This window comes from Poeciliopsis prolifica, unplaced genomic scaffold (assembly GCF_027474105.1).
Source record: "Poeciliopsis prolifica strain line A6 unplaced genomic scaffold, Auburn_PproV2 SCAFFOLD032, whole genome shotgun sequence".
NCBI lineage: Eukaryota > Metazoa > Chordata > Actinopteri > Cyprinodontiformes > Poeciliidae > Poeciliopsis > Poeciliopsis prolifica.
This window is the reverse complement of record NW_026562407.1, coordinates 1,597,642-1,621,600: the sequence shown is the minus strand read 5'-3', so window position 1 is coordinate 1,621,600 and position 23,959 is coordinate 1,597,642. Positions and strand designations below refer to the sequence as shown.

General features: G+C 35.3%; 1 protein-coding gene and 1 long non-coding RNA gene across 2 annotated transcripts in view; both read left to right on the top strand.

Annotated features, from left to right (window-relative positions):
• The window catches only part of LOC129373194 (uncharacterized), a 33,049-nt gene extending 9,358 nt beyond the window's left edge, over positions 1 to 23,691 (top strand). The window contains exons 9-21 of the mRNA XM_055050969.1: positions 85 to 342; positions 1,075 to 1,332; positions 1,521 to 1,778; positions 2,724 to 2,981; positions 10,563 to 10,964; positions 11,051 to 11,299; positions 13,466 to 13,723; positions 19,009 to 19,098; positions 20,144 to 20,182; positions 20,804 to 21,244; positions 21,488 to 21,730; positions 22,076 to 22,333; positions 23,372 to 23,691. Of these exons, the coding sequence (XP_054906944.1) occupies positions 85 to 342; positions 1,075 to 1,332; positions 1,521 to 1,778; positions 2,724 to 2,981; positions 10,563 to 10,964; positions 11,051 to 11,299; positions 13,466 to 13,723; positions 19,009 to 19,098; positions 20,144 to 20,182; positions 20,804 to 21,244; positions 21,488 to 21,730; positions 22,076 to 22,333; positions 23,372 to 23,691 (3,332 nt within the window). The remainder of the gene's footprint in view (positions 1 to 84; positions 343 to 1,074; positions 1,333 to 1,520; positions 1,779 to 2,723; positions 2,982 to 10,562; positions 10,965 to 11,050; positions 11,300 to 13,465; positions 13,724 to 19,008; positions 19,099 to 20,143; positions 20,183 to 20,803; positions 21,245 to 21,487; positions 21,731 to 22,075; positions 22,334 to 23,371) is intronic.
• LOC129373346 (uncharacterized) lies at positions 3,434 to 4,397 on the top strand. The gene is made up of 2 exons (XR_008607350.1): positions 3,434 to 3,516; positions 3,593 to 4,397. It is a non-coding gene; the product is annotated as an uncharacterized LOC129373346 (long non-coding RNA).
• Positions 23,692 to 23,959: the final 268 nt, after the last annotated feature.

Sequence of the window (23,959 nt, the reverse complement as noted above, 5' to 3'; positions counted from 1 at the left end):
TTAAGATACTGGCTACTCACAGACATACATATAAACTGCAAAACCTGAACTGAACATCTCCTTTTTAAAAAAAAAAAAAATCAGCTCCTCGAAATGCAGAAGGATTTACGAAGTCAGGGCACAATGAGACCAGCATCACTCTGCAGTGGAATAAAATCAACAACAGCACCAGCTACGTTCTCCAGTTTAATGGATCAGAGACATTCATCACAGCACCAGATGGAGATGGACCAGTGACCTACACAGTGTCATCTCTCACTGGTGGAACCACATACACATTCACTCTCTACTCTGTGTTTGAGAACGTCAGAAGCAGTGGAGTACAACTTACTGCTGTCACTGGTAAGATATTGGATTCTATTATATAAAGCTTCAACTTTCAATTTTTCATCTCTTGCACCTTAATGTTTGTGTTGAGATACGAGGAATTCTACCAATAATCTGGTATTTAAATAGTTGCAGGCAGTTTGGTAAAATCACTTAGTAAAAACAGAGCGAGAATCGATATATCAAAATATTCTCCTGGCTGATTCTTGTTGAGATCATATTCTTTCACCATTTTAAATCAAGAAACAAAGATCAAATATAAATCATATTTTGTGTGAATATCAGAACATTTTTCAAGTGTTAGAGAAATTCTGTTCAAAGCACAAAAATCTTATATCACATATGAAGAAGATAAATATGTCACTAAATTAATCACCCATTTTTAATCTTTCATATTTAAGTTTATTGCACTTTTAATTATGTCATGGCCCAGTTCTAAGTATGCAACAACACAGCTGTTTGAAAATAAAAATCTAAGTGAATTATGAATTTAAATTCTTCCCTCTGGTTAGTTTTAAGTGAGAGTTTAAATATTTGATGAGAGAACAGAGCAAAGGGACTATGAAACATCTTCTCTTGAGTGGACAAGCAAGTATCTGGGGTTTTAATTTATACAGTTTATAAATAGTTAGGACAATTTTTTACTGTAATAACTTCTTATTTTAATAAGTTAATTTAGATATTATATTAGAAGTTATGAAACAGATATTTTCTTTTATCAATTCACTGCTGTTTTCATTCTCCCAGCTCCTTCAAATGCACAAAGTTTCATACCATTGTCACAAGATGAGACCAGCATCACTCTGCAGTGGAATAAAATCAACGACTACACCAGCTTTGTTCTCCAGTTTAACGGCACAGAGACTAACATCACAGCACCATATGGATATGGACCAGTAACTCACACTGTCTCATCTCTGACTGCTGGAACCAGATATACATTCACTCTAATTTCGGTGCTTGAAAATTTGACCAGCAGTGGAATCAGCATTGCAGCAGCTACTGGTAAGATAAATGAAACACTTGATTACTAGGAATTTTTTTTTTCCAAATGAACCTTTTTTTAAACATGCTAGATCTGAGATTTAAAGGTGCACATTGGGTTTGTTACATCATCCCAATACTGTTTTTAAATGCTACCTTTTTCAGTATAAATGTTTTGAAGTAATTAATTGACCTTTTTAACTCATCAGCACCTAAAAATGCAAAGGGCTTGAGAGCATCAGAACAAAATGAGAGAAGCATCACTCTGCTGTGGAGTAAAGTCAACAACAGCACCAACTTTATTCTCCAAATTAACGGCTTTGAGTCGTTCATCAGATCACCAGATGGAGATGGACCAGTAAACTACACCGTCTCATCTCTCGCCGCTGGAACCAAATATACATTCACTCTTTTCTCTGTGTTTGAGAACGTCAGAAGCAGTGGAGTACAACTTACTGCTGTCACTGGTATGAATATAAAGTACATTAATATATTAACCACAAGGCAAACAATTTTTCCTCAAAATTTTCAAAATCAGATTGAACCATCAATGATCCAACCTGCAAGCGTCACACTTAAAAATAAACCCAAACCTCAAATTTATGGGAAACATGCTTTACCCTGAGATAAATGAAATGTTTGGACTATTTCTATAGCTACAAGATTTATCCAGAGTCAGTGTTAACTGGAAGTATTAATGGTGTAAGTTTGTCAGCTGTACTGAAACAAAACCTCAGACAATTTTTATTGTCTTCCATTAATGATGAAAGGTAAGATGTTTTTGATTTGCGAGACAACAAAAGTAATCTATTTTTTCATATTATGTAGGATGTTTGTAGATGTGTAGAATGACATTTTCTCTCCACATCCTAAGAGTTGTGTTTTAAAATATGCAACTTTAAATTAAATCCTGGAACCAAGATGCTGTGACTAAATAGCTTATCTTATGGGCACAAGGTCTAAGGAATGAAAACACTAGTGGGGGTCTTCTTTTTTATACATTGTCTAATCTATGCCACATGCAATGAGAAAATAACACTATGAGCCAGAACATCAATTTGTGCAAGGTTTAAAAGTACATTTTAACCCTTTTCAAATTAAGAATGGATGAACCTTCGCTGCATGTTTTCCTCTTCTCTCGTTACCCGCTTTCCTGTCTAATCATTTTTGAAATAAAGGTCGGTAGAACCAATAAAACCTTAAATACTCTTCATGCAGACATCAAATCAGCCGCTCTCTAACCTTTAACTAACCCTAACCTTTTGGTTTACTTCACCAGATTTGGCTTCTTATATTAGAAATTGATCAAATATTGTTGCTTGATTTGGATTTGTTCCTAGTAGAATTATTTGCTGTAAGAGATTGTGGGACACATATGTCACAGTCTTGTTTTTTTTGTTTGTTTGTTTCAGTGCCAGAAAATGCAAAAGGCTTCAGAGCATCAAAACAAGATGAGACCAGCATCACCCTGCGGTGGAATAAAGTCGGCAACAACATCAACTTTGCTCTGCAGTTTAACGGCACAGAGACAAACATCAGTGCACCAGACGGAGATGGACCAGTGAAACATACAGTCACATCTCTGACGGCTCGGACAAACTACACATTCACTCTTTTCTCTGTGTTTGAAAACACCAGAAGCAGTGGAGTCAGCATTCTTGCATCTACTGGTAAAATACTCAAATCTGTTGCATACTTCACGGTGTGCATTAAGTTACATTATTTTTCCCATAGACTCAAAGGTTCAGTTGTTTAATGGCTTGAATTTAACCATAGTGCTTTGTGAATTATCTTTAAAGATATAAAATTTGACCCAAGTCACCTTTATTTATTATGTTAATTACAAAAAATGAATGATAGAAAATAAAATCAACCCAATGTTTTTTTTCTTTTCATGTCAACAAAACTTCATTGACCAACAAACAGGTCCAAGTGAGTAAATACAATTCTTTAGTTTTTCTTTTTTTCTATTAGGATCATTACTTTTGTATCAGATAAAAATGTAGATGCTTCAAATGTTCATACTTAATTTGAAAACAGTTATTGCATTATTCTTTAATAATCTGAAATTTAATAGTTTTATTATTTTTGTGAATTATACATGTCTAATTTTTTTGGTCAACAGAATATGTTTTAGGTTTGACTTTGAACTTGGAGTCTCTCAGAGCATTGACAGAATCAGAGATGGAAGACGCTTTGATAGAGGTAAACTAATATCTATATTTTATGTGTATTTGTGTCGTTTTTAACCTTTGACTCATATATGTATTTTTCAATCCAGATCCTCAGAGAATATAATCTGCCGCCACAGTTTACACTGAAAATCATTTCTTCCAAACCATGAAATGACCGGGGGAATCAAATTCTGGATAATTCATCTGTAATGTTGTTTCCTTTCCTTCCCAGGATGTTTTATTTTATGTACTAATTGCATTTGTAATGTTGCTTTACAGAAATTACTTTCCTTTGGGTAATATTTTAATTTCTTTTATATTGATTAAGAACTGAGTTAAGTATTTTTTTGTATTTTCATAAATCATTTGTGCATTCTTCTATTTTTTGCCTTTAAATACGGTTTTGGGGATCTATAAATTGTTTACTTGTATTGAAAAAAAAATCTTTCAGGGGAAACATTGAAATCTACATGCAAAAGCTGGAAAAAACACGAAAAACAATCCTTGGTGTGTGATGGTATGAACACATTTAGGCGTGTGACTCCATGTTGCTTCCCTGGTTATGAAACATTTAAATAGAGCTTTATAATCATGCAAATGCAACAAATAGTCATGGTAATTGGGAGAAGCAAATGTTGTAAATAGGTATTGGGAAGAATTTACTTTAATATATGAATCAACTGAACTTATTTAGATGAAAATAGGAAAAAAAAAGTTCCTCTCTTCAACCTTTTGAAATGCATCCTATCGATTGGGGCTCATATAAACTGTCCCTATTACCTAAAATCAACATTATCAAAACAAGAATCTTTTGATTTGTTATTTGTTTGTATTTCTTTCTAATCAATGTAAAGCACTTTGAGTTGAGTTGTTGCTGAAAATGTGCTGTATAAATAAATTACCTTACCTTACCCACCTCGCAAAGTTGAATGTTTGACATTTAAACATTTGAATGTTGAATTTTAATGTTGTTTGAACATTCAATCCAAACAAAACATTGTGGTGGTTAATATCTTTTTACAAAAACTAGTTTTGTTTTGTTTTTTTATAAAAAGAAGACAACACTTACAAAACTTCAATACCACACTAAGACACAAGAGGGATCTTCACCAGCCAAACCTTATTCTCTCTGTTCAGAAATAAATCAACAACAGTACCAGCTTTGTTCTCCGGTTTAATGGCATAGAGAAATTCACTGATGGATCAGTAACTTACACAGCTTCACCCCTGAATCCTGGCACTAAATTCACATAAATTCTCTTGATTGAGAATGTCAGAAGCAGTGGAGCAAGACTTACAGCTGACTCTGGTGAGTTGCTTTATTTTGTGTCTTTATTCTGGAGCCGAGCGTTCTGATGGAAACTGTACAATTCAAGTATCAAGTTCTGTATTTGTCTGATGCAAACAGAGTACCGTACTGACAGTACTTGGCTTCATGTGGTGTAAGTTTGAATTTACATCATGAAAAATTTCAGCTGCAGCATCATAGATACCAGAGGAAACCACCAAGCTGCAATAAAACCACACTGGCTGTAAAGTTTGACTTCTTTGAATTAATTTGATTATTGGAAACAGAGTTTGGCTGTGTCTCCAGCTCTATTAAAAAAACAACTGTTGAATCAAACCAACACTCACATAAAGTCCTTCAAAAGTAGCTATTAACTAATAACTTTATGCATTAGGTCAGGGATCTCCAACCCGAGTCCTTCAGAGTTACTCTCCTTGTTGCTCAAACAACTGAAACAAATGGATTTCTCGTTACCAGGCCTTTACTAAACTTGATGGCCTGCCAAAGATTATCTTTCATATCACACTGTGAGGACATAGTGACAGTTTTATCAAATATGTATGAAACGTGTTTTAGAAAAGTTACATACACCAGCTCTAATAGTATAAAGTACTGATAATGAAAAATTAAATGAAAAGGAAAAATGAGTTTCCTCTAAATGTTACTCTGAGTTATTGAGGAGAGATGGATGTTTTCACTGAGAATGAGAAAAGCATGCAGACATGCCCAGGACTGCTAAAGTAAACTGATCAAATCACAGCTGCATTATGTGACAATAAACACACTGGAGAAATGAAATAAATTAACACGTGGATATGTCGAAATAGATCAAACATTAAAGAATCATTTTATGGTATAACATATAAATAAAGTTTGTCATAGTTTTCCATGAAAGTCTGCGTCGTTAAACCATAAGCGATGAAGAAAATCAACGATGACATCTTGGATCGGCCCAGTTTCTATGTAGAAATATTTACTTCTGTTTGTTCTCTTAAATTGTATATATTGTTTCCTGCAGCATTTATTTAACTTAGACATTATTTTCTAAGAGATTATCCAAATAATCTGATATCATTTGTGAATCTATTTTTCTCTCTAGTGGTTTAGGTGTCTGACTTTTTGTTTACCAGACTCAGTTCAATTTACCAGGATTGCTGTAATGATTTTCTTATACATCCTTCCCCTCGCTGAAGTTCATCAGACTTGCTGATAATTTTGCCTTTTGTTGGACGTCATTCCTCATAGCTCTGCCTTTCTATCTTTCAATTATATTTTATGTTTTTGTTTATTTTTCCTCTTTATTGGGGCAACATTTCATTTCCTGATTCTTTAACCTCGAGTAAAAGTGAGGAGGGAGGAGTAACAATATAATGGAAGTACCGGTGACAGTGTGTGAATAATTGACAAAAAAAATTTAAAAATGAAATCCACAGAAAATTCAAAATGAGAACCCTAAAAGTAAAAAGTTAATTCATTGTTTTCCTCACGTTTCTTGCATTTTTGTTTTCAGTTTACTTTTGATGTATTTAAAATATAGTACACCTTCACCACCATAACAAGTAGAAATGGTAACCATATGCGCACTTTGCTTCAAGAGTGCAACTACCACCCATCACTCACCTTAAGCCAGTGTTTCTCAAAGCCGGTCCTCAGGTGTTTCCCTTCTGCCAAACACCTGTCTTGAATAAATGCACTTATTGTAACACGATAGCATGCAGAGGAGGTAGTCATTTGAATCAGATAACAGAGACACAAATGAAACATGCTGGTCATTCATTGGCCCCAGAGGGCCGGTGTCATACGATCCGACCAGTTTCAGATCTGTTTGTGTCGTTAAATTGTCGTTTTGTGCAGCTTTGGTTAATGAAATATTAATTTATTTATTTTTTAGGTATTCCAGAGTTCATTTACGGACTGTCAACAAATTTCCAAACACTCCTGAGAAATGAATGTAACTAGATGTCTTGCCTTGTGACCGATACAAAATTCCTGCTGATACACAAGACGCACCATTCTCTAGTGATTTTTAAGTCCTACTCAATATTTTTAATAATTGTAATATTAAAAAGAATATTCTAAAATGGGGAAGCTATTGAAGAACAAAAGTAGTAATATGGAATATTATACACACCATAGATGTGCCTGATCTTTGGTATTTTGACTTTGAAGCTATTGAAGATAAAAAATCTTCTTTAGTTTGTTTTGGAGCAAAATGGAGGGATGGTGAACTCTGGATGACCTAAAATAATTTTTGAAATCTCAGAAACTAAAGCTACACAAACGAAAATTTTAACGACACAAACCTGCACAAATGGAGGACAAACCACTCGGAGTATTTCCTGGATCCACTTCAAAAACATTCTTGATTCCTCTGTGTTAACTTATATTACTCAGAATTATCAGTTAAAACCAGAGAAAGGAGAAACAACCACAAATCAGTCACCAACAAGCCCAACAGGGGGCGACAAAGACAAAAACTGTAGCGTTTTAAAAAACAAAAAAAATTATTCAGGGATTTTATCCATCTGTTGTTGCAGGTTTTGATCTAGATTTCATATTTTGCTCTAGTGGTTAAAGATCAAGTAAAGAAAGGATAAATACATAAACTGCTATCCTCTGATCCGCCGTCGCCCCTGCATGGCAGAAACGACTTTCCATGTGAAAAACAAAAACATTCTCAGAAACATCTTGTTTCTATATTATGTTCCAGACTGCAGCACTGTTTTTGCTCTTTCACAAGATGCTTCATTCACACTTTCTGCTTTGCATTGCAAAGATTTTTATCTTCTTTGCACAGAAATTTGTAAATGTCCAACGCTTACATATACAAAGGCAAATGGAACTACGCACACCCTGGATTATTCTTGTTTGCTCTTATACCATCTACACAGTGTAAGGTGATTCTTTACTTTCATTTTCCCAAGTTATCTATGGCAGATCCAGTTCTCAGGAAAAGTGTTATCTATAGCATCAGTTACAGTTGTGATGTGAAATAGACTCCATACTTAAAGCTTGGTTTCTATAGGTTCTCTAGAACTTGATGGTTCTAGACGGTTGTTCTGTTCTGTACTTAAAGAGATCTCAGATGTTGGTGGTGGAACCTGATCAAGTCTCTCTCTTTGGTTTTGAGGTGGCAGTCTCAGCTGCACGGCTAAAGCCTCGACATTCCAAAACTTTGCAGTTTCCTCATTGAGCCCTAAGCATTTTTTTAAAATTGTTGTGTCTTTTTTATGTTGCTGTTGCTTCAGATTCCTACATTAATCACTGCTGCCACAGTTTCCAGTTGGCTGCCCATCTTTTCTCTTTATTTAGAAAGCTTGATCTGGAAATCCCACAGGATGTTAGTGCTATTATCAACTTCTCTTATTGTATCCCCAATTTTTAAAGTGAGACTTGCAACCGAAACTCAAATGTTCCTATAACCTATTCCATTTGATAATAATGTTTCATATGCTTTAGTTGGCAACATTTTATACCAAAATCGTCCATGCTAAATTCTAGTAGGTACATCTTTGCATATATTACATTTGGGTCCAGTCTGATGTAATACGATGTGATGTGATGAGCTCAGCCCAACTGAAGGAACTCCTCTGTAGCTCTACCAAAACAGAAAAAAACAACATTAAAAAGATGCTTCACAGAATTAAATATACAGAAGTTAACTGTATATTGTGTGCACTAGACTTGGAACTAATGTTTTCTTAAATTTTGTCAAACTAATGAAAATATAAACAAAGAAGACATACCTTTTGTGCTGCAGTAGATGTAATATGATTATGAAAACTTAAAGTGAAAAAGTGTTGGTGTGGCGGGGTCACTGACTGCGTGGCCATCACACCAGTTTTAGTCTAGAAATGTTGAGCTCTAGTAATTCAAATGACACTGGTCTGCTTTATTATTCTTTTGCTGGCACACATCCTGGAATGTGAAAGTATATGCATATGTGGCTTTCATGGAAGAGATGCATCTCTACCATGAATGCCACACCCATCTGTAGCACCTTTAAACATGCAGGGCATGTCAAGACTTTGTCCAAGTGTACCTTGAAGCCGTCATCTGCTTGTACAACATATTGTCTTGATACTTTATTTAATTTCAAGCTTTCACTGATGGATTACAGGCTCATCCTGTTTGGGCTCTCAGGTTTGTGTTTGTTGTTTTTCTTATTCTAACTTCTTAAGGTCTTTTTTTCTTTTAGTTTTTTCTACAGTGGGAAACTGAGGAAGAGCTGCAACACAAGGAAAAGGTTCAAATCAAAGTAATGTGTTGAAAATGTACATGTGCACTATGTACACTTTCATACAGCACATATACACTATGAAAATGTACATGTGCATCTTTGTAGCGCACATGAAAATGCACCTCACCTCAATGCAATGAAGTTGTGAGTCCAAACCTTTTCTCAACTTTTAGGAACATTAGAATTACAAATATTATTTATAATTTTTGTAGCATAACATTAACTTTGCAGTCCTTTATTGTTCATCTAAAAAAATTACTATTGTCATTTTCCATTCAGTAGACCAGTTTGTTTTTGAGCTATAACTTTCTTCAATTGATGCTGGAATATGTTTATAAAATTTCACCTTTTTTCTCCCGATATAACAATATATTTAAAAAAAAAAACACTTCAGTTATCACTAAAAATTTTATTTTTAAATTTTTTATTTGTTTCTGAGTTCATTTTCAAACTATAGTCTGGCTGTTTTATGTCAGCTTCCTCGCTAAATGTTTTTTTTTAGCCAATATTGGAAAATGAGACTACTTCAGCATCTTTACAAAGTTCATGGTCAAACCAGATTTGTTTGCACTGTTTATGATAGCCTGACTGATTTGTTTAAACTTTTACATGATTTAAGCGGTGTGTTTACAATACAGGTTCGCCTGGATTTAACTATGATCTTGTCTAACAAATCAGTGAAGTCCCACTGAGATTTCTCTAACAGATTTGACTCACTTAAAGTTACATAAAAATGTTTTCTCTCCTATTATTTGTACATTAAGCAAATTGTTTTTAATATATTATATGTAGATGTCTAATTTAAAATGTATTGATCAGCTGTTTTCATATTTTGCTTCTGTTCTGATGGCAGTTTTTCTCCAAACAAATTCACTGGTCTCTGCAGCTGCTGGTAAGACTTTACAGTTTATTAAAAAACTTTATTCACACCAAAAATCTGTTAGTTGTATCTGCAGTCTGTTGGTTATTTATTGAAGAAGGCCTATCAGCTATAGAATAACTTAAAAAACATTTAAAAGGCTCGTAAACAAAGGTTGAGAAACAATTTGTTGAATGATTTTCTCAGTAAGTTTACTCTAAAACCTGCTGTTTAACAATTCAACATGAGTCTCCTTTGAATGACATCAAAGGGAAATTGGTAATAAAATTTCTTAAAATGAGTTTTACTTGCACTGTAGTTTCTTAAGCCTAACAGGAGCAACAGTTTCAAAATGAAATATAGTGAGAACTTTCATATCTTAATATCAGTCTTATCAAGTCTCTGCAGAAAAATGGTCTGCAACTGGATTTAACATGTACTTGTCAGACTATGGAATTGCATTTAGTGATAATAAATTATGGAAGATATTATGATTTTACTTAGCCCCTAATCTGTTTTTGGGTGCAGGAAAACCCCTTTGCTCATATTCTCTCAAAATAAAATAAATTAAAAACAAAAATATTTGGTATCTTTAAACTTATAATGTTTATGTTTATTTTTTCCCACATGTCGTACTTGATGATGACCAAGCCTCTTGTACTGGCTGTGAGTGTTGTGCTTCGGGCACAGAGTGCATCACCACCAGTGGAGTTGTTGAATGTCTTGATCCCTGTGCCACCTACACTGTGGTGAACGATGCATGGCGTTCAACAGAGAATACAGACAATTCAATCTTACACTGTGACCAAAACATTGTCTGGAGTGGTTGGTATCGCTTTTTTTTGGGGCAGACCAGCGCTCAGATTCCAGAGAAATGTGTAGCAGAACAAAGATGTGGAACTCATGTTCCCTTATGGATAACTGAGGCTCATCCAGTCCAGCTTAATCAAATTGTAACTCGCACTGTGTGTAATGCTTGGTCGGGTTCCTGCTGCCTTTTTACCTCACACACCATCCAGATCAAACTTTGTCAAGGATACTATGTCTACAAACTTCGACAGCCAACTGCATGCCACCTGGCATATTGTGCAGGTAATATTGTACATTTCAATGTAAGGAATTACATATATATAGCAATACATAAAACAATGTATTGCTATTGTAACAATCTGTCTTAGAACCTCAACCTTTTAGGGTATTGGCACAAAATGAGACCAGCATCACTCTGCAGTGGAATAAAATCAACAAAAGCACCAGCTTTGTTCTCCAGTTTATTGGATCAGAGACAAACATCAGAGCACCAGACAGAGATGGACCAGTGAACCACACAGTCCCTTTTCTCACTGCTGGAACTAAATATACATTCACTCTCTACTCTGTGGTTGAGAACGTCAGAAGCAGTGGAGTACAACTGATAGCTGTCACAGGTATGATATTTCACTGCATCCTTGTAACTTTTCACGTAATTTCTTCCTTAGGTGTCATTTTGATGGGAAAGCTTGATTTACCTTGTCATTATTTTTTAAAACACACAGACTATTATAAAATTGTTTTATATACACTGTTTTTGGTTCTAAATGTATGTAGGTTTCTGCTGTTCTCAAAAGAGCTTTCTCTTTAGGTGACTAAGCTAACTTTCAGAGATAAAATAAACTCTTTCGAAGCTGAATCACTTTTTTCTGTATCAAAAATCGTGCTGCCTGTAACAAGTTTTCCAGTTTCTTTTTGGAGAAAATTCAAAAAATCAGAGGATTAATCTGCACATCAGCTCTAAAGCCAGAACCATTGCTGTACCCAAACAAAACAAATACTGAAAAAATGACCCATTTTCAACTACTTCATTATAAAACCCTAGAAGAAATGATAAGTCAATTAAGTTCAAGCTCCTGCTGTCTGGATGTCCTACCCACACATTTCTTTAAGAAAGTCCTGCCTGTTATTGCTACTGATCTGATCCAAATAGTAAACTCATCGCTCACATCAAGTGTTTTTCCCCAGGCCTTGAAAACAGCAGTCATCAAACCACTGTTAAAAAAGAACAATCTGGACAAATCACTATTGCAGAATTACAGGCCGACCTCTGACCTCCCATTCATCAGCAAAGTTATAGAAAAAACTGTGTAAACAATTAAATAGTTTCCTCATGCTTTGACTCTTTCCAGTCTGGTTTTCGTGCTCACCACAGCACGGAGACTGCCCTCGTAAAAGTATTCAATGATATCCATATAAATACAGACTGTGGGAGAACCACGGTGCTGGTTCTGTTGGATCTCAGTGCAGCTTTTGACACTGTCGACCATGACATATTACTGAATCGACTGAAAGTTGGGTTGGACTCTCCGGTTGGTGCTCGACTGGTTTGAATCTTACATAAAGAACAGGGATTTCTTTGTTTCAATTGGAAACTTCTCATCAAAGAAGTCAAAGGTCACATGTGGGGTACCCCAAGGTTCAATCCTAGGACCCCTCTTATTTAATATTTATATTCTCCCACTAGCTCAGGTTATAACAGGAAATAATATTAGCTACCATAACTATGTAGATGATACTCAGCTGTACATTACGATGTCACCAGGTGACCTTTGACCCCATCCAATCACTGAATAAATGCTTAGAACAGATAAATGTGTGGATGTGCCAAAACTTTCTCCAGCTGAACAAAAACAAAACTGAAGTCATTATTTTTGGACCTAAAGAGGAACGATCTAGAGTCAATGCACAGCTTCAGTTATTACAACTAAAAACTAGCGATCAGGCCCGAAACCTGGGAGTATGATGGACTCGGACTTGAACCTTGCGAGCCACATAAAGACGATTACAAAGTCGGCCTTCTATCACCTGAAGAACATCTCCAGGATTAGAGGACTAATGTCTCAGCCAGATCTAGAGAAACTCATCCATGCGTTTATCTTTAGTCGCATTGATTATTGCAACAGCGTCTTCACAGGTCTGTCCAATAAATCAATCAGACAGCTGCAGCTGATCCAGAAGCTGCTGCTGATGTTCTCACTAGAACCAGGAAGATAGAGACATAACACCAGTTTTAAACTCCCTCCACTGGCTTCCAGAAAACTGTAAAACAGCAGAAACCCTGACTTCCTTTAAATCTCAACTAAAAACACACCTGTTTAGAATTGTATTTGAAATGTAATATGTAACAATGTATTGTTTAATCTATGTTGCATGACTTTGTGTTTTTGTGTTTATGATGTAAAGCACTTTGAAATGCCTTGTAGCTGAAATGTGCTATACAAATAAAATTTGATTTGATTTGATTTGATCAGCTTTTGATGTACTATGTTTGAATCATTTGAATGAGGTACAAATGGGAGAAAACCCAAGGATTATTTAAATGGTTGGAAACATAAAGCAACTTCATGCAATTTTGTAAGGTGAAAAGATTAATAATCTGTTTAAAACTTCAGAAGAAAACCATAATAAATGTCCTTTGCTCTATAGATCTGTTTGATTGAACTGGGCATTTTTTCTGTAAGCAACAATTAAGATACTGGCAACTCAAAGATATTGCAAGAAAACCCAAATGCAAAGATCTAAGCTGTGCCATTTCTGAACGTCTCATTTTTCTCTATCAGCTCCTCAAAATGCAGAAGGATTTACAAAGTCGGGACAATATAAGAGCAGCATCACCCTGCAGTGGAATAAGATCAACAACAACACCAGCTTTGTTCTCCAGTTTAACGGCACCGAGACAAACATCAGAGCACCAGATGGAAATGGACCAGTGACCCATACAGTCTCATCTCTGACTGCTGGAACCAAATATACATTCACTCTGTTCTCTGTGTTTGAGAACGTCAGAAGCAGTGGAGTACAACTCGTAGCTTCCCTTGGTGAGATAATTTACTTCTTTACAATGTATAAAGGGTACAAATTGAGTATTGATGACCATACATTCAAGAGTCAAAAGACCAGATATCAAAACTATAAACCAAAATTATTATGACACACCTGGCAAGTTTAGATTTCAAATGATTGTTATTGTACCAAGATGTTGTTTTTTGACTGAATATAATATAAAAGTTTAATCAATTTTGTTTAATAAACAATTTAGATGTGTTTTTTTTCTATTTAGATGTTATTTATAAATGGTATGTTGGATTTCTATTTTCTCCTCAATAGTCAATGGATCAGTCGTCTTTACAAAAATGTTCTCCAGCTGCTAAAAGGCAGATTTTCACAGGGAGTGATTTTCACTTAAAAACTGTTGATTATAACTAAATTCTCTAATAAAATGTACATCAACAAATTTATTTTGTTTTATTTAACTCAAATAAGTATGTTTCACGCCAAACAATTTTTTTCAGATTTAAATAAATAATTTCCACCAAGTTAAATGGTTAATTATATTTTATGTAACATAGTAAAAATCTTCTTGGTCCCAGAAATGTTTTTACAGTGTAGTTTAAATAATTGGATGCTTGATGTTAATTCATCCACATATATTTTCATTTTCATGTTGCCAACCACTGTCATGCTGGAAACTGCTCAACTTTCAACTAAAGAATCACGTAAGTAAATCCATTTGTAAGATACCTGGTATTTATTTTTTCCCCTTTCATAAGTAACCCTATTTATGAAATCTGTTTTTACTTTTTGTTGCATTTTGATAAAGTCCTGTATTATGAAAGCAAGCAAATATCAATATAATCCGACTTCCTTAGACAAGAAAAGATTTGCTGCGTTCCTGTCGGTTGTGCAGGAGGTTGTATTTTTGCTTTTCAAAGATGTACGGTTGTATAATTGAGAATCTGTTTGCAGCTGTTTTCATATGTGTGTGCAAAAGTGAAGTTGGGGGCGTGGTTACTTTTTCTTAACATAATTTAATGCTAACCTTTTTATCATTTGTTTCTGGGCCAACAGGTTATGTCTCTAGAATAAAAGTACAATTAACTTCTCAAGAAAAACTGTCAGAATCAGAGATGGAAGAGATTATAGCAAAGGTGAGGCTAATCTTTGAAAAAGTTTATATTTTTGTGGGTTTTACTTATTGTTTAATATGAATTTAAATAGCCTTAACATTAGTTAGTGGTAAAATGGTTTGTTTTGTTTTCCAGTACCTCAAAGCACAGGGTTTGTCCCAGTTTTCCATGAAAGTCTGCGTCGTTAAACCATAAGCGATGAAGAAAATCAACGATGACGTCTTGGATCGGCCCAGTTTCTATGTAGAAATATTTACTTCTGTTTGTTCTCTTAAATTGTATAAATTGTTTCCTGCAACATTTATTTAACTTAGCAACTTTATCTAAGCAATTATCCAAATAATCTTAAATCATTCGTGAATCTGTTTTTCTCTCTAGTGGTTTAAGTGTCTGACTTTTTGTTTACCAGATTCAGTTCAATTTATCAGGATTGCTGTAATGATGTTCTTATATATATTGTGTTGGATTGTTATTGAACTTAATAGTGGTAGTAATCTTTTGTCTTTGAAGACAATGTCATAACTGAAAACAGCATGTAGTTCATAAAGCAGGAAATTGTAATCATAATGAAAAGAAGTGAAATAAAAGTGTCTTTACTTTTAAACAAGCATTAACTTAAGTTATTTAATCAACTTTTGTCAATTTCTCATTGCAATTACAACAAATAATTGCTATCTTGTTTAGGTCACCCAGACGTTCGGCTGCTCAGACAGAACAATCTTCTGCCTTCATGCACATATCGCTGCTCCCCCTTAAATCTCTTATTATTTTCCCAACATATACTTCCTGGTTGCATCAGTACTTTTTTAGAACATTCTGCTAAACCCAACGTTGCTACTTCCCCTCACCGTAGTTCATCAAACTTGCTGAAAATTTTGCCTTTTGTTGGACTTCATTCCTCATAGCTCTGCCTTTCTATTTTTCATTTATATTTTATGTTGGCATTTTTCCTCTTTTTTGGGGCAACATTTAATTTCCTGATTCTTTAACCACAAGTAAAAGTGAGGAGAGAGGAGCAACAATATAAAGGAAGTACCGGTGACAGTTTGTGAATAATTGACAACAACAACAAAAAAAAGAACTCCACAGAAAATACAAAATGAGAGCCCTAAAAGTAAAAAGTTACTCCATTGCAAAACTGCAAAGAACGTGTTTACCTCACGTTCTTTGCATTTTTGTTTTCAGTTTACTTTTGATGTATTTGAAATATAGTACACCTTCACCACCATAACAAGTAGAAATGGTAACCATATGCGCACTTTGCTTCAAGAGTGCAACTACCACCCATCACTCACCTTAAGCCAGTGTTTCTCAAAGCCGGTCCTCAGGTGTTTCCCTTCTGCCAAACACCTGACTTGAATAAATGCACTTATTGTAACACGATAGCATGCAGAGGAGGCAGTCATTTGAATCAGATAACAGAGACACAAATGAAACATGCTGGTCATTCATTGGCCCCAGAGGGCCGGTGTCATACGATCCGACCAGTTTCAGATTCGTTTGTGTCGTTAAAATTGTCGTTTGTGCAGCTTTGGTTAATGAAATATTAATTTATTTATTTTTTAGGTATTCCAGAGTTCATTTACGGACTGTCAACAAATTTCCAAACCAAACACTCCTGAGAAATGAACGTAACTAGATGTCTTGCCTTGTGACCGATACAAAATTCCTGCTGATACACAAGACGCACCATTCTCTAGTGATTTTTAAGTCCTACTCAATATTTTTAATAATTGTAATATTAAAAAGAATATTCTAAAATGGGGAAGCTATCGAAGAACAAAAGTAGTAATATGGAATATTATACACACCATAGATGTGCCTGATCTTTGGTATTTTGACTTTGAAGCTATTGAAGATAAAAAATCTTCTTTAGTTTGTTTTGGAGCAAAATGGAGGGATGGTGAACTCTGGATGACCTAAAAATAATTTTTGAAATCTCAGAAACTAAAGCTACACAAACGAAAATTTTAACGACACAAACCTGCACAAATGGAGGACAAACCACTCGGAGTATTTCCTGGATCCACTTCAAAAACATTCTTGATTCCTCTGTGTTAACTTATATTACTCAGAATTATCAGTTAAAACCAGAGAAAGGAGAAACAACCACAAATCAGTCACCAACAAGCCCAACAGGGGGCGACAAAGACAAAAACTGTAGCGTTTTAAAAATCAGGGATTTTATCCATCTGTTGTTGCAGGTTTTGATCTAGATTTCATATTTTGCTCTAGTGGTTAAAGATCAAGTAAAGAAAGGATAAATACATAAACTGCTATCCTCTGATCCGCCGTCGCCCCTGCATGGCAGAAACGACTTTCCATGTGAAAAACAAAAACATTCTCAGAAACATCTTGTTTCTATATTATGTTCCAGACTGCAGCACTGTTTTTGCTCTTTCACAAGATGCTTCATTCACACTTTCTGCTTTGCATTGCAAAGATTTTTATCTTCTTTGCACAGAAATTTGTAAATGTCCAACGCTATATATACAAAGGCAAATGGAACTACGCACACCCTGGATTATTCTTGTTTGCTCTTATACCATCTACACAGTGTAAGGTGATTCTTTACTTTCATTTTCCCAAGTTATCTATGGCAGATCCATTTCTCAGGAAAAGTGTTATCTATAGCATCAGTTACAGTTGTGATACCAAATAGACTCCATACTTAAAGCTTGGTTTCTATAGGTTCTCTAGAACTTGATGGTTCTAGATGGTTGTTCTGTTCTGTACTTAAAGAGATCTCAGATGTTGGTGGTGGAACCTGATCAAGTCTCTCTCTTTGGTTTTGAGGTGGCAGTCTCAGCTGCACGGCTAAAGCCTCGACATTCCAAAACTTTGCAGTTTCCTCATTGAGCCCTAAGCATTTTTAAAATTTTCTTGTGTCTTTTTTATGTTGCTGTTGCTTCAGATTCCTACATTAATCACTGCTGCCACAGTTTCCAGTTGGCTGCCCATCTTTTCTCTTTATTTAGAAAGCTTGATCTGGAAATCCCACAGGATGTTAGTGCTATTATCAACTTCTCTTATTGTATCCCCAATTTTTAAAGTGAGACTTGCAACCGAAACTCAAATGTTTCGGTTTGATAATAATGTTTCATATGCTTTAGTTGGTGCCATTTTATACCAAAATCATCCATGCTAAATTCTAGTAGGTACATCTTTGCATATATTACATTTGGGTCCAGTCTGATGTAATACGATGTGATGTGATGAGCTCAGCCCAACTGAAGGAACTCCTCTGTAGCTCTACCAAAACAGAAAAAAACAACATTAAAAAGATGCTTCACAGAATTAAATATACAGACGTTAACTGATTGTGTGCACTAGACTTAGAACTAATGTTTTCTTAAAGTTTGTCAAACTAATGAAAATATAAACAAAGAAGACATACCTTTTGGTGTGGCCATCACACCAGTTTTAGGTCTATATGTGGAAATTTCAAAGACAATACAAAAAAGTCAGCAATTGCCAGTTTTAGAGAGAACATGTGGTCAGACAAACACTGTAGGATTTAGGTCACATTCAGCTGCTGTGTGAATGCAGAAATCTGTCCCATTAAATCCCTAAATAAACCTACAATGGCACAAAGTCCTGACAGTAACTTTAACTGGTAACTTTATGCTAACAGGTCTTCCATCATAGTTCTCAAGAGCTACTGTCCTCCTGGTTTTAGATGCATCCTTGCTAAAGTACACCTGAAATGAATTAATTTCTTATTACCAGACCTTTGATAAACTTAGTTGGATGCTGAAGAGATAATTCAATCATTTGATTGAACTGTGTTTTAGCAGTGATGCCTCCAGTCTTTACTTGAAATCTGACATGTTTGGGTGAGAAGACATGATCAGAGTACAGTCTCCTAAACTGTTGACCACCTGGTCAGACACCCAACTTTTAGTGTCTGACTCACAATGTTGGTGATAAAATACGCTGAATAATGCAAATGAACTCTATAAATGTTGAGCTCTAGTAATTCAAATGACACTGATCTGCTTTATTATTCTTTTGCTGGCACACATCCTGGAATGTGAAAGTATATGCATATGTGGCTTTCATGGAAGAGATGCATCTCTACCATGAATGCCACGCCCATCTGTAGCACCTTTAAACATGCAGGGCATCTCAAGACTTTGTCTATGTGTGCCTTGAAGCCGTCATCTGCTTGTCTGTGTTGTGAAACACATTTTTAGTGTTTGGATGTAGAACATATTGTCTTGATATTTTATTTAATTTCAAGCTTTCACTGATGGATTACAGGCTCATCCTGTTTGGGCTCTCAGGTTTGTGTTTGTTGTTTTTCTTATTCTAACTTCTTAAGGTCTTTTTTTTCTTTTAGAGTTTCTTCCACAGTGGGAAACTGAGGAAGAGCTGCAACACAAGGAAAAAGTTCAAATCAAAGTAATGTGTTGAAAATGTACATGTGCACTATGTACACTTTCATACTGCACATATACACTATGAAAATGTACATGTGCATCTTTGTAGCGCACATGAAAATGCACCTGAGGTGTGATTGGCACTTTCACCTCAATGCAAGGAAGCTGTGGGTCCAAACCTTTTCTCAACTTTTAGGAACATTAGAATTACAAATATTATTTATAATTTTTTATAGAGTAACTTATATTTACAGTTTGAACAAATTATTTCTATTGGGCTTACAGCAGGGTTTTGTGATGGCTATTCCAAAACATTAACTTTGCAGTCCTTTATTGTTCATCTAAAAAAATTACTATTATCGTTTTCCATTCAGTAGACCAGTTTGTTTTTGAGCTATAACTTTCTTCAATTGATGCTGGAATATGTTTATACAATTTCACCTTTTTTCTCCCAATTTAACAATATATTAACAAAAAAAAACACTTCAGTTATCACTAAAAATTTTATTTTTAAATTTTTTATTTGTTTCTGATTTCATTTTCAAACTATAGTCTGGCTGTTTTATGTCAGCTTCCTCACTAAATGTTTTTTTTTAGCCAATATTGGAAAATGAGACTACTTCAGCATCTTTACAAAGTTCATAGGTCAAACCAGATTTGTTTGTAGTGTTTATGATAGCCTGACTGATTTGTTTAAACTTTTACATGATTTAAGCGGTGTGTTTACAATACAGGTTCGCCTGGATTTAACTATGATCTTGTCTAACAAATCAGTGAAGTCCCACTGAGGTTTCTCTAACAGATTTGACTCACTTAAAGTTACATAAAAATGTTTTCTCTCCTATTTTTTGTACATTAAGCAAATTGTTTTTAATATATTATATGTAGATGTCTAATTTCGGATGAATTGATCTGCTGTTTTTATATTTTGCTTCTGTTCTGATGGCAGTTTTTCTCCAAACAACTTCATTGGTCTCTGTAGCTGCTGGTAAGATTTTACAGTTTATTAAGAAAGAAAAACGTTTTTCACACCAAAAATCTGTTAGTTGTATCTGCAATCTGTGGTTATTCATTGAAGAAGGCCTATCAGCTATAGAATAACTTAAAAAACATTTAAAAGGCTCGTAAACAAAGGTTGAGAAACAATTTGGTGAATAATTTTCTCATTAAGCTTATTCTAAAACCTGCTGTTTAACAATTAAACATGAGTCTCCTTTGAATGACATCAAAGGGAAATTGGTAATAAAATTTCTTAAAATGAGTTTTACTTGCACTGTGGTTTCTTAAACCTAACAGGAGCAACAGTTTCAAAATGAAATATAGTGAGAACTTTCATATCTTAATATCAGTCTTATCAAGTCTCTGCAGAAAAATGGTCTGCAACTGGATTTAACATGTACTTGTCAGACTGCGAAATTGCATTTAGTGATAAGAAATTATGGAAGATATTATGATTTTACTCAGCCACTAATCTATTCTTGGTTGCAGGAAAACCCCTTCGCTCATATTCTCTCAAAATAAAATAATTCAAAAACAAAGATATTTGGTATCTTTAAACTTATAATGTTTATGTTTTTTTTCCCATATGTCGTACTTGATGATGACCAAGCCTCTTGTACTGGCTGTGAGTGTTGTGCTTCGGGCACAGAGTGCATCACCACCAATGGAGTCGTTGAATGTCTTGACCCCTGTGCCACCTACACTGTGGTGAAAGATGCATGGCGTTCAACAGAGAATACAGACAGAACAGTCATATACTGTGACCGAAACATTGTCTGGAGTGGTTGGTATCGCTTTTATTTGGGGCAAACCAGCGCTCAGATTCCAGAGAAATGTACAGCAGAAAACAGATGTGGGACCCATGCTACGTTATGGATAAATGGGACTCATCCAGTCCAGATTAATGAAATTGTAACTCGCAATGTGTTTGGTTCCTGGTCGGGATCCTGCTTCGCTTTTGCCTCCATGACCATTCAGGTCAAAGTTTGTTCTGGATACTACGTCTACAAAGTTCAACTGCCAGTTTCATGTTCACTGGCATATTGTACAGGTAATATATTTATGTTAATAATTTTCAAATAATAAAAAATTATCTGTTTTTCTTTTGATTATTATTTCAATGTCCACACACACAAACGTCCATATACACACTAACCCTAATCAAAGCATCGTTAAAGTTTCAGAAGTTTCAGTTGTTTTCTTGACTGAATCAAATGTGTAGAAAAATCTTTATGTTTGGTAAAAGCAAAATAATGATTTATATTGTAATTCATATTGTAATTATCTGTGTTAGAAATTGTGCCTTTCAAGGTACTGACACAAAGTGAGACCAGCATCACTCTATACTGGGGAGCAACCACCAGCAGCTTTGTTCTCCAGCATGACGGCAAAGAGACAAACATCAATGCCGCAGATGGAGCTGCAGCAGTGACTCACACAGTCTCATCTCTCACTGCTGGAACTAGATACACATTCACCCTCTACACTGTGACTGGAAATGTGAGAAATAGTGGGGAGAAACTGACAGCTGTCACAGGTAAGATCTTTTAATGACAGTTAGATTTGGTGGCTTCAACCACTATGTTTGGATCACTTAGGAGAAAAACCTGGAAATGAGTCAAAGATGTCTAAAAGAATTATACAGATGTCTGAAAACATAAAACAACATGTAAAGTGAAAAACCCAATGGAAAGATCAATAATGTGTTTACAACATATATGGCAAAAACCAAACATATCTTCCCTTCGCTCTATATAATTGTTTGAGTGATAAGGACATGTTTGTTTGTTTGTTTTTTGTCTGAGCTACAAGATACTAAAAGAAAACCCAACTGCAAAAATCTAAACGTGCCATTTCTGAACATTTCATTTATCTGCATCAGCTCCTCAAACTGCAGAAGGATTTACGAAGTCAGGACAAGATGAGACCAGCATCACCCTGCAGTGGAATAAAATCAACAACAACACCAGCTTTGTTCTCCAGTGTGATGGCACAGAGACAAACATCAATGCACCAGATGGAGATGGACCAGTGAACCATACAGTCTCATCTCTGACTGCTGGGACCAGATACACATTCACCCTCTTCTCTGTGTTTGAGAACGTCAGAAGCAGTGGACAGCAACTGATAGCTGTCACAAGTAAGATATTTCAGACACCAGAAAGTTGCTGCTTCTCTGCATCAAGAGCAGTCAGCTTTGGTAGCATGGATCACTGTGTTTGGATCATTTGGATGAGGTACAAATGGGAGAAAACCCTGGAAAAGACTTATAGATATCTAGATGCAAATTCCATACCAAAGCTGCGCTCTGTAGCAATTTTAGAAAGAAAATAAATGCTGTGCTTGTACATTTTAATATCAGATATTTACACATAAACACATTATGAGAATTTTTTTAAACTTTTAATTTGATCCATATGGCAACATAAACAAAAACGTACCTAAATGCTGTTTTTTGAACACTCCCTGTGACACAGCTACCTTTAAATATATGTAAGGATCAGTAACACAAATTACGGTGCTTATGCCTTTTTACTAAACAGTGCACAAAAAACATTCTAATATATCCTCTTGTGGGATCTTGTCACTCACTTAATAACAACCTTGTTGTTATTAACAGCCTGCGTGACAGACAGGTCAAAGGTCAGCGGTACTTCATCCATATTTATGATATCACGAGCCCGATGGAAGTTTCCGCTATCTTTGTTTGAGGGAATGTGCTTTTTAGTTATTGCACCTCATTGAACCTCTGTGAGCTAATCATCGATTTGATTGGTCTACTGTTCCTGAAAGATGTTTTTGGCAGGATGAAAAAAAAAGCATGCATCAGCAGCATCTTAGTGTAGGCCGCAAAAGGGAAAAGAATGAGGGTAAAAAAATAGCAGCTTATAGTCTGGAATTTACAGTAAAAGGATTATATAGATGGCTGCAAACATAAAACAGCCTGTTACAGTTTTGTAACGTGAAAAGATACGATGAAAAGATCAATAATATGTACAACATACACGACAAAAAGCTATCGCATATTCGCTCTGCTCTACATAATTGTTTGATTGACCTGGACATGTTTTATGTCTGAGCTACAATTAAGATACTGAAACCTTATCGATATACGAGAAAATCCAATTGCAAAAATATAAACTGTACCATTTCTGAACATCTCCTCTTTCTATATCAGCTCCTCAGAAAGCAGGAGGATTTACAAAGTCAGGACAAAATGAGAGCAGCATCACTCTGCAGTGGAATAAAATCAACAACAATGTCAGCTTTGTTCTTCAGTATGATGGCATAGAGACAAACATCAGAGCACCAGATGCAGATGGACCAGTGATCCACACAGTCTCTTTTCTCACTGCTGGAACCAGATACACATTCACTCTCTTCTCTGTGTTTGAGAACGTCAGAAGCAGTGGAATACAACTTACTGCTGTCACTGGTAAGATATTTCAGAAACTGGAGAGTCGTTGCTTCTCTGCATCGAAAGCAGTCAGCAGTTAGTGTGAATCACTTGGATGAACATCTCTGAACATCTCACTTTTCTATATCAGCTCCTCAAAATGCAGAAGGATTTAAAAAATCAGGACAATATAAAAGCAGCATCACTCTGCAGTGGAATAAAATCAACAACAACACCAGCTTTGTCCTCCAGTGTGATGGGACAGAGACAAACATCAATGCATCAGATGGAGATGGACCAGTGACTCACACAGTTTCATCTCTGACTGCTAGAACCATATACACTTTCACTCTCTTCTCCGTGTTTGAG